Genomic DNA, 12,406 nt, shown 5'->3' on the forward strand with positions numbered 1-12,406 from the left:
CTATGTTATTGACTTGTAAAAGATGTGTGTGTGCGATTGCAAAGAACATACACACCTTAAGAGGGGGGTTCGGTAAGCCATATAGACCTTACTCCTGCTTCACCCATGTCCAGGAATTGATGAGGTGAAGTACATAGGCTTCATTGTTAGGAGTATGGAAATCACAGTTTTTGGTAATCTTGACTCCAGCCAACACCTTTCTTGTGATTATCATTGCAGTGTGACCCACCTACTTCCGTATCCAGAGTAAGTAATCTAAGATTCCCTGTTAACCTAACACTTGTTGACTCCTACATGAATAGGCCACACCCCCTCTAAAGAATTGTCACACAAATGTTTAGCTTTCATCCCAAAGTGGAACTGGTCTACACACCTTTTCCATCACGCCAAACCATTGCAACAGCATATGCATGGCCTTCTTGAAGGAATAGTTCTCACAATAGGAAGCAAGCTTGCTCTTAGACGAGCAGAGGCAGAATCCTTGGCACCTTGTCACTGTGCATTTGAGTTGTTAACTAGAATAATATATGAACATCAATAAGCTCTGTAATACCATGGAGTTTATTGGTCTAGGGCAAGGTCTTTGAATAAATTAAAAGCCAATTGGCATTTTGAGATTATCAGACTACTGGAGCACCAAGCACTCCTTAACCAGCTTTGGATATTGTTAACCCAGCCCTTAAACAATAGCCAGACCTGTTCTGAAGGGTCTTTCTCTTGCATCCCCTGGGCTCACTTGCTACCATACAAAGCTGTGAAAGTAGTTCCTCTTTAAATTGTTTTGCAAATGAGCTCAGAGTTTTAAAGACTTATCATGTGCCAGTACTATATTTGCAATTATGATCTATGTTGATGCTGCAGGTTGCCTCATTAAAGCCTCTTTTGCCCTTCTTATGTCACTGGGGTTAACTGCTACAAAATGCTTACTGTATGCAAGAAGGAAAAAGAAACAATATTTTGTCCCCACCATTTCTTTCTGCATTTAAACAAAACAGCGATTTTGCAGATCCCAATATTCGTTTACTATTGTAGCTAGGATTTAACTGGTAAAGGCTGTAGTATTGAATAAAAAGCCTCCAGTCAAGCAGCTCGTCAGAATAATAAAAAGTCTTGAAAGGCAGCTAGGCAGAAAATATGATTGCAAGCCTCCACAAAGATAGCTTCTTGTTAATTTTATCACGGAATTTTGCAGCCACTGAATCCAGTAAACCAGTAAAAATACATAACTAACTGGCTTTACTCTCTGGTTTCAATCTGCAATGGAGTCTGAGGTAAATGGATCTTGGTATTGTGTGTTTTGTGTGTTTATATACAATTATAAATGTCATTCACAATTATCCTCTCAATATGTGGCATCTGTTGAAAGAAAGCCTAGCAGTTGAATCCTTCAATATCTTACATGTAGAACCGTGTAGGTATATCTGTAATATCTTCAGTTGCAGTGATGGACAGTCCTGCCATATCTTTTTCCTTTCGGAAAGGTGGAGATGAATCTTAAATGGTTACGCTGATATGCTTTCTGTAGCGGAAGCCATAACCCTGTAGCTGAACCCGTAACCACCCGCCACTCCCCTCTTTCAAGGTAAATGCGTGGTGGGTGACCACTGGAAGGCCAGATGAATAACCTCTCCCCTCCACTTTAAAAGGGGCCATCCCTGTGCATTCTCAGTAGTAATCGGGCAGTTTGGTCCTACTTTGTGGAATAGATGCTTATTCCCACAGTGAGTTTGTTGCAGGGATTCAGCTCAGGACCTCAGTTTACTGTGGTGTACCAAAAAACCCACCTCCGTGCCCAGAACCCCAGTCCGACTAGCAATAGTGTCTCATTCATTCTCCGTACTACAGCAAGGCATAGTGGGAAACAAGCACACTCTTTCGCTCTAACACTCATACTAGTCCACAACTGGAGTAATCAGGGACACAGTATAGTTTAAAATGTTTATTTTAACTAACGTGCTCCAAGAAGCAGTATATGCGCCAACACTAGCAGAAAAATGCATAAGAATAACACAATCTGCATTGTTACAATTCTATAAAGCACAAAAAGGGGAAATCCTATTATAATGACAGTGGAAATAGGACTATAGCGCCTTTACCTTTGCCAGGGGGACCCCATACCTCCAAGATCAGATGCAATGAATCGCATCCCAGGACAATCACAGCTCTTCTTAGTTGGAAAGGTTTTCTCCAATTGCTTTCTCATGCATGTAATGCCATATTAAAAAGCACTCGAGTTTCAGTTGGGCAGCTGTGCCTCCTGTTATGTCTGTGTGTGGGACTGACCAACGTGAATCAACAGCATACATTGTAATTCGACCTTGAACACGCTGTGCAGACAGAGCTCACGGTGCACAGCTAGATAAGTGAAAAGCAGGCAGTTCTCTTGTGAAGAAGCGCATGCAAAGTATTTACAAGAACAGAGCAATGTAGTGACATGTGCAAAAGCAGGAAAATGGTGTCTAAGCATATATTTCACTTATGCTAACTTATCAATGTCTGCAGTTAACCCATATCCTCACTACAAGGTAGCATTGCAATTGTGATAGCAGCATTGTGCTTGGGTCCACACTGAACTGAGTAAATGCATACTTGTTCTCTAGTATAGACTTTAATTTTCCAAACCCTGTATGTGGCTCAGCATTCTTGCATGATCAGATGGTCATGGTAGGGAGTTTATAAGTTCCAGGGCAAGCTCTTTTCTTGCCAGGTTCTGTTCTGCGACACCCAATTGGGTAAGTACTTGCCGACCAATGGGGAGGTTGCACAAAGGACATCACAGTATTTACAGAACGAAACCTACAAAGGCATTGCTTCATTCTCATCTCTACAATATGGAGTATAATGAGCAGACAATGTAAAATGTGTTTTTTGTTTTTGTTTTTTAGGCTACCATTGAACTCTGCAACACTCATGCAAATGATGCCAGTGCACTGAAGGTGCTCTTCTCTTCCCTCATTTTGATAGCAAAACTGTTCCACAGTTTAAACTTCCAGGTAATATTTCTTCTTTTTTAATGTATGTTCTTTAGTACAGTGATGTGCAATGTAATTTATTTTTATAATTTTTCTTTTAGGATCTCCCAGAATTTTTTGAAGATAACATGGAGACTTGGATGACAAATTTTCATAGTCTTTTAACTTTGGATAATAAACTTTTACAGACTGATGTAAGTATAGTCGTTACATCTGCTAAAAGTTGGAAAGTGAGTGTAAAGGATGAATAATACTTTGCTTATTGCAGTTTGTGAATATATATATCCAAGACTTTTAATCGTTATTTAGAATAGCATTTCAGTGTTTTGTTTACAAAAATGTTGCTCATAAATGGAATGGGTGACTATACATCCTGTACTCACCTACCTCAACAATGCACACCTTTATGTTATCTCCTAAAACACGTTAAGCACGCTTAAACAAGTATATGCTCACTTTTGTACTTTTATATTATTGGCGCAACTGTTTGACTATGCACCTTGTACAGACATTACCTCACCTGCGACCTACCTCCTGTTTTTTTTTTTTTTGTTTGTTTGTTTTTTTTGACCTACCTATGTAACTATGCACCTTGTACCTATCTACCTCAACTATGTAACTATGCACATGTACTTGACTATCACCCCCGTGCCATTGTAAAGTGCTCTGATATCTGCAAAGATCTTGTTCGCGCTATATAAAACTTTCAAAATAAATAAATAAATAAATAAATAAAGAAGAATTATGGGTTCACCAAAAGGTACACAAATACAAATCTTAGGTCTGTTGAATATGTTTAGAACTGCATAGATGGTCTGGTTTTGTAGATGTGTCCAGTATTGAGGAATTTAAAATTAGAATGGGAATGTACATCAAGTATGTGTTAAAATATAATTGTTGATTGAATCTGCACTGTTCGTTCTCATCCGTCTGATGGTTATACTTTATTTCATTTGACTTGTGTAATCCAGTCTGCTACCTTCTAGATTGCTATTTAAATACCTATCTGCGGGACAACACTTTAAACCTTCAGGAGAAATACCATATTCACACTAAAAATGTGTGATCAAAGCTGTGGGTTTTATATGCTAGTAGTTTTTTATTTGTGCATGTGAGCATAGGAATTATTAGTTGAGGTGGAGTGATAGTCACTATCCGGTTAGGCCCATTTGAAGAATCCGTAATTTAAACCTGAGCTCAACTCTCCGGGTAGGTGTGGAACAGAACATACAAGCTTAACTTAAAGAAAATGTGTAACAAATGTAGAAGTACCAAAACAGTTAAGTCAACCACAACACAATAACAATCCCATTTCAATTTCTAAAAGGAGAAAACAAAAATTAAAGAAATCCAGTATTTGTAAAGTGCACAATTACCCGAGGGTTTCAAGACGGCAAGAATTGTGGTAGACCAGGTCCCAAATAAGAGTTGAGGCCAACCTTGGTGAGGCATAGGAGAGATGCACCAAATAGATGAGCCTTGAAATAGGGAAGTTTGAAAAATGGACTTTACATTTATCGGAGGAAAACTTTTCTCCATGCTGGACAAACCTGGCATTCAGTTCGACCCCTTGGGCTGCTGGTTGGATATTTTTTGCAGTCTGTCCCTATTGAGTTGTGAAGCAAAAGTTTTGAATAAGTTCCCTGCAGGATGCTGACTCTTTATATAGTATACCAAAATGAGGTGCACCATGCAGAGTCCAGATATCCTAATTAGTGTAGAGGGGCTTGCTGTAACAATCCCAAGGTGCTTTTTTGTGGTAGTGTGGTTGAGCAACTTACGCTTATCAGAGGGGAGTGATAGGCATTGGTTGCACAAACAGTCAATAAATGAGGCACACACTCAATAAGGAAATCCAGCACCAATTTAGAAAAATAACGATTTTTATATTAATTTAGACACCAAGATCTAAGCGATTAGGTAAGTACTTTTCTAGTTAGCGATTTTAAGAAACAAAGAAAATACAGCTGTCCTATTTGAGGCATGAGCCTTGAACGTAGTAATTTTGTCTTATGGCTGAAGCATACACTGCATAGGGTCAATTGCAAGCGACTTAAGGACAGATCTTCTGGAGTTCAGGTTAGTAGGGCCCAAGGTCCTTAGAACTACCAGCAGTTTTGGGTTATCTGCCCTGGTGTGTCCGCGTGCAGAGGTGCTGGTTGCAAGGGTAGCCTCGAACGCTACAGCTGAAGTCTTTGGAGGAACCGGAGTGCGCACCGGTACTGAGGCTATTGTAGTCCTTCTAAAAACCCTGTCGTAACCTTTTTGAAATGTGCATATTTGGTTATTCCTTTGACTTCGGTAAGACCGTTCCGCCCATTCTAGGCACTCCATACGGTTAAGTATCGGTAACAGACCGGGAGCCCTCAAAAAGCCTGTTTATGGGGTGCTGATGGCCAAGGTGAAGTCTGCAAGTCCTTCCCCTCTACGAGAGGTGAGCCAGATTGATACCAAGACTTCCAGTCACTTTTAACTCTGCTATGAATTCCTTATGCAATAGATTCAGTATGTTGAAAAGAATCTGATTCTGCAGATGTGATGCATTGATAAACTAAACTACGGCTCTGTCCACGAGCAGGGTAAGACGTGCCTGGCCATACAGCTTTATCTCAAGTCATCTAGGTCCTGTCAAGTCCCATCAGCACTGGGCTAGCAGACACCTAATACTGCAGAATCCTCATAGCTACCAACTCCCCTTCTGGGCGTCCAATATGTGCTTCCAGTGTTGTTGGGTGCAACTTTGAATATTCAGTCCTGGTCTCTGCTGCACATGGTGTTTCTCAGCGATTCAAAGACGGGCTACCAATTCGCTCCAGCAGGCTACAACTATTGTGGCACTGCTGCCAATCTGAGGTACCTTTCTTCAGCCAGACTACTCCACAAACAAACAGGCCCATTGCTACCCGCCAGGTTCAGCAGGTGGATTCCAATGCGGTGCAGCCTCTTTGCCGGGTTTCTAGGTGCAGTAGGGCAGTCCTTTCAGTCCAAATCTGGCTGCCAACAGTGCCTTGCTTATGCCCCGAAATAGCACTTGGATACGTTGTAGTTGGTAGCCAATGTACTACCAGGTCTCCTCCCTCCTGGTGAGCATTTCCTGGTAAGTAGAACACCTGGCTGTCTCAGGATACATCAGTCTGCCCACTTCCAACGTGGCCGAACCCCTCCTGTGGCATTCCAAGCTTATCACAACCCAAAGGCGTTACATGACCCAGGTAAATTGGTTTGGCAATTGATACCAGTCTACCCAACAATAGGAACCCCTCTCTCTCCCCCAAGTGTTCCCCATTAACCCTTTGTGAAGAAATGGTGTGTATTTTATGCGTGTGCAACCTCGCCATATAATACTGACCAACCCCTTCAGGGGTTGTCATCCCGGTTTTTCTCTGCCTCTGTTCCCCCAGTTTTTCTCTGCCTCTGTTCCCCTGGTTTTTCTCTGCCTCTGTTCCCTGCTTTTCATCCCGGTTTTTCACTGCCTCTGTTGCCTGCTTGTCATCCCGGTGTGCATGGCTTTGTGTGGGTAGCTCTGTGTGGGTGGCTCTGTGTGGGTAGGTGGCTCTGTGTGGGTAGGTGGCTCTGTGTGGGTAGGTGGCTCTGTGTGGGTAGGTGGCTCTGTGGGGGTAGGTGGCTCTGTGGGGGTAGGTGGCTCTGTGGGGGTAGGTGGCTCTGTGGGGGTAGGTGGCTCTGTGGGGGTAGGTGGCTCTGTGGGGGTTGGTGGCTGTGTCTGGCTCTGTGTGTGTGTGTGTGTGTGTGTGGCTCTGTCTGGCTCTGTGTCCGCGAATACTCTAATGCTCACCTATTGCCATTGTAAATGACAATACCATTTATTTATGTTTAAAAAAAAAAAGTCATGAGCAATGCCAATAGCTCTACCTTTTAATAATGCCGAGACCATTGCATTATAAAGGCTTGTTGCTTGGTTACTGGTGTTTTCGACTGGGAGTGACCTGTTAACCAGGTCCACAGTGCCAGAGCTCTTTCCCTGAACTGTGCAATTGTTTCCCCCAATTAGCAAAACCTGAGCACCCTCTCTAAGTCGCTAGTAAATGGTACCCAGGGCCGGAGGAACTAAAGAGGGCCCTATGGGCAGCAGCACGAATTGTGCTACCCTAAGGGACCCCTCGCCAATCAGAGGCGGGCTGCTATCACAGGCTGCGTGTCTTGGTGCAGACAAAAGTAAAAAATAAAAATGTAACATGTCGCGCATCCCTGTGTACCATGTTCCCTAACGTTGCATGTGATAACTGTAAGTCACCTCTACAGCAGGCCTGACCGCCTTAAGGCATGGTGCTGAATATTACACGTGAGGGCATACCTGCCTTAGCACATATGACCCAGTGCTGGTCAATCCGATTACTGCCATTAAAAGTCACCTTGGAAGCCATTTTAAAACCTGTGCTGGAGACTGGTGAAAACTAGTTCTCTAGCTACATGATGGCTTCACTGAAGATAGGGATGTTTAGTATCAAACATCTCATAGCAATAAACCCACACTGATTCCAATGTTGGAATTACTAATACATGCACCTAGAAGGCACCTTGGAGGTGCCTCCTGAAAACCTATCCGCCTCTGGTGTGCTCGCTGACTGTTTTCTGCCAGCCTGTCACCTGAGACACTGTTCTGACTTCCCAGGGTGAGAGCCTTTGCTCTCAGGAGACGCAGAACAAAAGGTTGTCTGGGAAGGTGGTGTAACACCCCCTCCCAAAGGATGACCTGGTATAAGAAAGTGCCTCTTTTGACATGGTTAGGCCCACTTTTTGTCTGGAAAATGATGTGTTTTCAATTGAAAGTGCACAGGGTCCCTGCCAAACGGGGACCCTGTGCCAGAGCTCCTTCCCTAAAACTGCACCACGATTGGCACTTCAGAACAACCTGTAAGTCCCTACTAAATGGTACCTGGTACCTAGGGCATTGGGACTGAAGAGGGTCCCCTAGGGACCTCTCACCAATGCCCTGCGAACTACCACTGCAGCTTGCATGTCATGGTGCAGAGAATAACGACAGTCAACATGGCACACTGCCTGTGTGCCATGCCAAGCAGCACTGCCTAAGGTGTAGGTTAGTCACCCGTTCTAGCTGGCCTTACAAGCCCTAAGGCAGGGTGCACTATATCTCAGGTGTGGGCAGGTCTGCATGAGTAAATATGCCCCTACAATATTTAAGTCTATTCTTAATATTGTAATGGCCAGTGAAGCCATAGAGTGTACATGGGCTGGAAACTGGACGACTCGAGTTCTCCAGCACCATGTCTTTACTGAAACCAGGAGTGTTTTATACCAAACAACTCCTCTCAAATCCACACTGATGCCAGTGTTGATTTATTGAAACATATGCCCAGAGCCCTCTCAAAACCTGCCAACCTTGGTGTGGTGTCTGACTAGCTTTAGGCAGGCTGCCTCCACCAGACATGTTTCTGGAACCCTGGGTCTAGAGCTCCTGCTCTCTGAGGCCAGAAACAAGCCACATCCTGGGCGGAGGTGTCACACCTCCTCCCCCAGGATGAGCACCATGCTCAAGAGGGAAGCTTCAAAGGCCTGCGGTCTTTGTAATGTGACCCCAGCCTCTGCTCTTAGCAACCTTTGGCACCCACGGGTTCAAACCCTGCTTTTGGTGGGAGAACAGACAGGAAAACTTAGGAAGAATAGTAGGTGTGCCCCCCCTTCGCCAACTTCAGCCCTCTGATGCAGGAGACTAAGTGAAGCACATTTTTCAGTGCCCACCATTTTCAAGATATTTTGACTTATCCAATCAGGTCTAGAGCTATACCCCCTCCCATAGAAGGGTGCTATAATGGTGGGTGTGGGGACCCCAGGTAAGGAACCCATTGGTCCCTTCCTGTTACTCCCCTGTAACGCCCTTAAATCTAGTATTTAGGTGTCTTCCCCAGACCCTGAAATCAGATTCCCCATGACTTAAAAAAGCCTGTACACTGTAGAGCCACAACAGCACAAGAGAAGGACCAGTGACTGACTCTGCGCCAGCCATGCTGGCCGGTCTACTGCCTTTCGCCTCTGCTACAGAAAGAAGACACGTCCGGCAGGCCCAGCGACATCCAAAGCCCTGGGAGGGCTGCCTGCCTTCGATAAATACTCTAAATCTCCAGTGGACAGGGGACCTCTCCACAAGAAACCATCTACAAAGAATAGAACTCTGCCCTGAAGAACCACTAACTCACCTCTGGATCCACCTCTTTACCATGTGTGACAAAAATAACTCCTAGGCAATCAAAATAGAACAAGCAATGTATACAACAAATAATATAGGGAGAACCAAAGGAGAAAACGAAAAATATACTCTTTTAATAGTGCAGTGTTAAAAGTTCAATTAAAATTAAATTTACATTCATAATAACATAAATTTATACATTCAAATAAAACAAATTAAAAAGTGGCAATATCTTTAGATTTTTCGACTCATTTCGGCGTTAACAACGCCTTCTTCAGGAAATAGCCACACCTATATCGGAAATTAATAAAAATACATACTCCATATCCAAATAAAATATCAACAAAGCAATGACAATCGTCAACAATTGTATATACATATAACAAGGTATTTTCATTCTGGAACAATCATATTTCATATACCAATGGTCTCCCTATGTATAAAAACACACATCGTATTCAAATATGCTGTTTTAATCTAAGTGTTCATGTCTCACCTACATCTATAACGAGGAATCATGCATGGGTCAACAGAAAAAAATGTAGAAATAAAGGACAGATATAAAAAAACATTTTTATAACAAAAATTAGTTCAGTGACTTAAAACATCTATAGTGGCGACAATACGTGTGAATGACTGACTGCACCTCCGTTATAGTCAATCTAATTAATTCAAAATGCTCTTAGAGAAATGCTCCCTATCAAGGACTAATATAAAAAGGTATTGATATGACATCTTAATTATTGTATCAAACATAATATCTACGCTTATAAAAGAAATGGACTTACTTTCAGAAAACATCACGTTGAAGATTCTTCAAACTGAGGTCTGTATCTAGGATTTATACAGAATAGATAATCTGAAAGTGACAACATGGTACATGTTACACATATATCTAATTTAACGAACAGCCTTATGTACTGGTTATATATGGTATCTAGCAATCCAATGGTTGCTTATATATGCAAAAGATAGATGGCAATTGTCATGAGTAACTTGATTAATGTACCTTCTCTTCCTATATATATCTAATTCAGTGATGCAGAGACCAACGATAATACAGAAGTTGCTGGTCCCTTCCTTGGACACCCTCCGAGACAGAAATAGACGTCCGTTTAAAATCTACCTACAGATAAGGGAATCCGGTGTAATAATCTAAACTCACTTTGATAAAGATAAAAGTACAAAAACGGTAACTCTTATACTTGATGTTACCTGATATGTACCAGATTCTCCAAGCACACAATACCAAAACGGTGCAAAACGATAACTCTGGAAATAGGTGTAACCCGATATGTACCCAATTCTCCAAAACGCGCAATACCACTCTGATATGTATAGTGATGGCGTGCTTACACAAAGATGGCTATTCTAAAAGAAAAGAAAAACATGCCGTTGCCACTCAAACTGGATTGCGAAAAACAGCCAGTTTCAATGCATGGCGTAGTAAAATGTTTTGGCTATTACAAGCTGTGGGTGTCTTTACCAGACACCCACAGCCTGAGTCCAAGTGGCCCAACAGTCCTCCGAAGGTTCCCCAGCGCTTCTGAGCAAAAGTCCACTGTCGGCTGAGCCCTGCTGGATTCCACCTAGATGCCTGCAGCCTCAACTTGAAGACCTCCAACCCCCCTCCCTGACAACAACCTGCCCGGTAAGCTGTTCCCCAATGCCTAAGGGCACCCCTGCAGTGGAAGCAACTGGGTCTTGGGGATCCTTAGCGACTGTGTCCCTATGTCCCCAACCATCTCTACTTACCTGCACAGCTGTGGGTTTTCTTCATCCGGCCTTCTGGCCTGAGCCTGCAGCCTTTCTTCAATTTCCATCTCCTCCATTGAATTACATTGGCTCCCGATGCTATGTTGGCATTCTGCCCCTGGCTGCTGCAGAGAGTGGAAGTTTGGTACTGCTGTGTGGCTCCCCTTGTACTTACCTTAACCCCAGGAGATCGACCCCTGACACCGCTTTACTCACCTGAGAGCAGCGCATGTTTGAGAACACCAAGTCTCCATTGGTTAACATTGGCTCTGACTCCAAATCTGACCTCCGCAATCAGCTGCCCCTGTGGCGCTGATATTGCAGTTTTGGTGCCAATCTGAACCATGCCTGGTGTGGACCTGAAGACTGGAACTGTAAGTTGTGCACTTTCCTGAAAAAACACATTCTTGTTTTCCTCCATAGGTTTATATTTCAAAGCTTGTTCTGAAAAACATACTTACCTTTTTGCGAACATTTTGGTCTTAGAATAAATCTTGAAAAAAGCTTATTTTTCCAAAATTGCTGTAGATATCCTTTGAGTCGTGTCATTTATTGGTCACTGTGTGCATAACAAATGTCTTACACTCCTCTGTGTTGGGCCTAATGCTGCCCCCCTTCCAACCACAAATAGAGCACTTTGGGTTACATTGAGCCCTGACACTGGAGGAATCTCTGGACTCTGTGCACGATATGACCACCTAGTCCACTTTTAAATACCAAGCAGTCTACATTCTGGGCTAGAAGGCGTACGTTGGGGTAACTTCGTAATATTTAAAAGGAATATTTTTACCTGTCAAAAAGGGTTCTTTTATGATGTCTCACTGCTGGGTTAAACTGAAGCAGTTGGGCTACAATGGTGGACCTGATGCTGTTTTCCTCATCATACTAGTGGATGGCATGATAACTGCTGCAGTCCGCAGGTTACTTTTCACTTTCTGTGCCATGGGTGCAGGTTCTACACCATATACAATGACCTTATAGGAGTTAAATATGCCAGTCTGGGATTAACCAGTTTCTACATGTTTTAGGTGTCAGAATGCTTACACTTGGCATTTCGCTTTACTTCCAGAGCCTGAACATCAGCAATAAAATTCAGAAAAGATGCAAAAAGAGGCATTTTCTCAGTGCAGCATTCTTTTGCTTCATACCTACAGCCCCTCCAACAACCAACCCTAAAATCAACACAGTTCCTCTCTTTTGTCCTTGTTGCCTGTATTTTTATGTCTGGCTGAAGAGCTAAAGTCTAGACTTCTCATGAGCTACTTGCTTTGTTTAAACCTAGGATGATGAAGAAGCTGGTTTATTGGAGCTCTTGAAATCTCAGATTTGTGATAATGCAGCACTTTATGCTCAAAAGTATGATGAAGAGTTCCAGCCATATTTGCCTCGTTTTGTTACAGCAATCTGGAATTTGTTAGTTACAACAGGTCAAGAGGTCAAGTATGATTTGGTAAGTGCATATTTTTAAACTTGAATCAACAATGAAACCATAGCATTGTACCCAAAGAAGCATAGT

General features: G+C 42.9%; 1 protein-coding gene across 1 annotated transcript in view; it reads left to right on the top strand.

Annotated features, from left to right (window-relative positions):
- CSE1L (chromosome segregation 1 like) overlaps nt 1-12,406 on the top strand; it is a 276,453-nt gene that overhangs the window by 81,599 nt on the left and 182,448 nt on the right. The window contains exons 7-9 of the mRNA XM_086932619.1: nt 2,886-2,993; nt 3,074-3,166; nt 12,173-12,340. Of these exons, the coding sequence (XP_086788745.1) occupies nt 2,886-2,993; nt 3,074-3,166; nt 12,173-12,340 (369 nt within the window). The remainder of the gene's footprint in view (nt 1-2,885; nt 2,994-3,073; nt 3,167-12,172; nt 12,341-12,406) is intronic.

The sequence above is a fragment of the Lissotriton vulgaris genome, chromosome 7, assembly GCF_964263255.1.
Source record: "Lissotriton vulgaris chromosome 7, aLisVul1.2, whole genome shotgun sequence".
Classification (NCBI taxonomy): Eukaryota; Metazoa; Chordata; class Amphibia; order Caudata; family Salamandridae; genus Lissotriton; species Lissotriton vulgaris.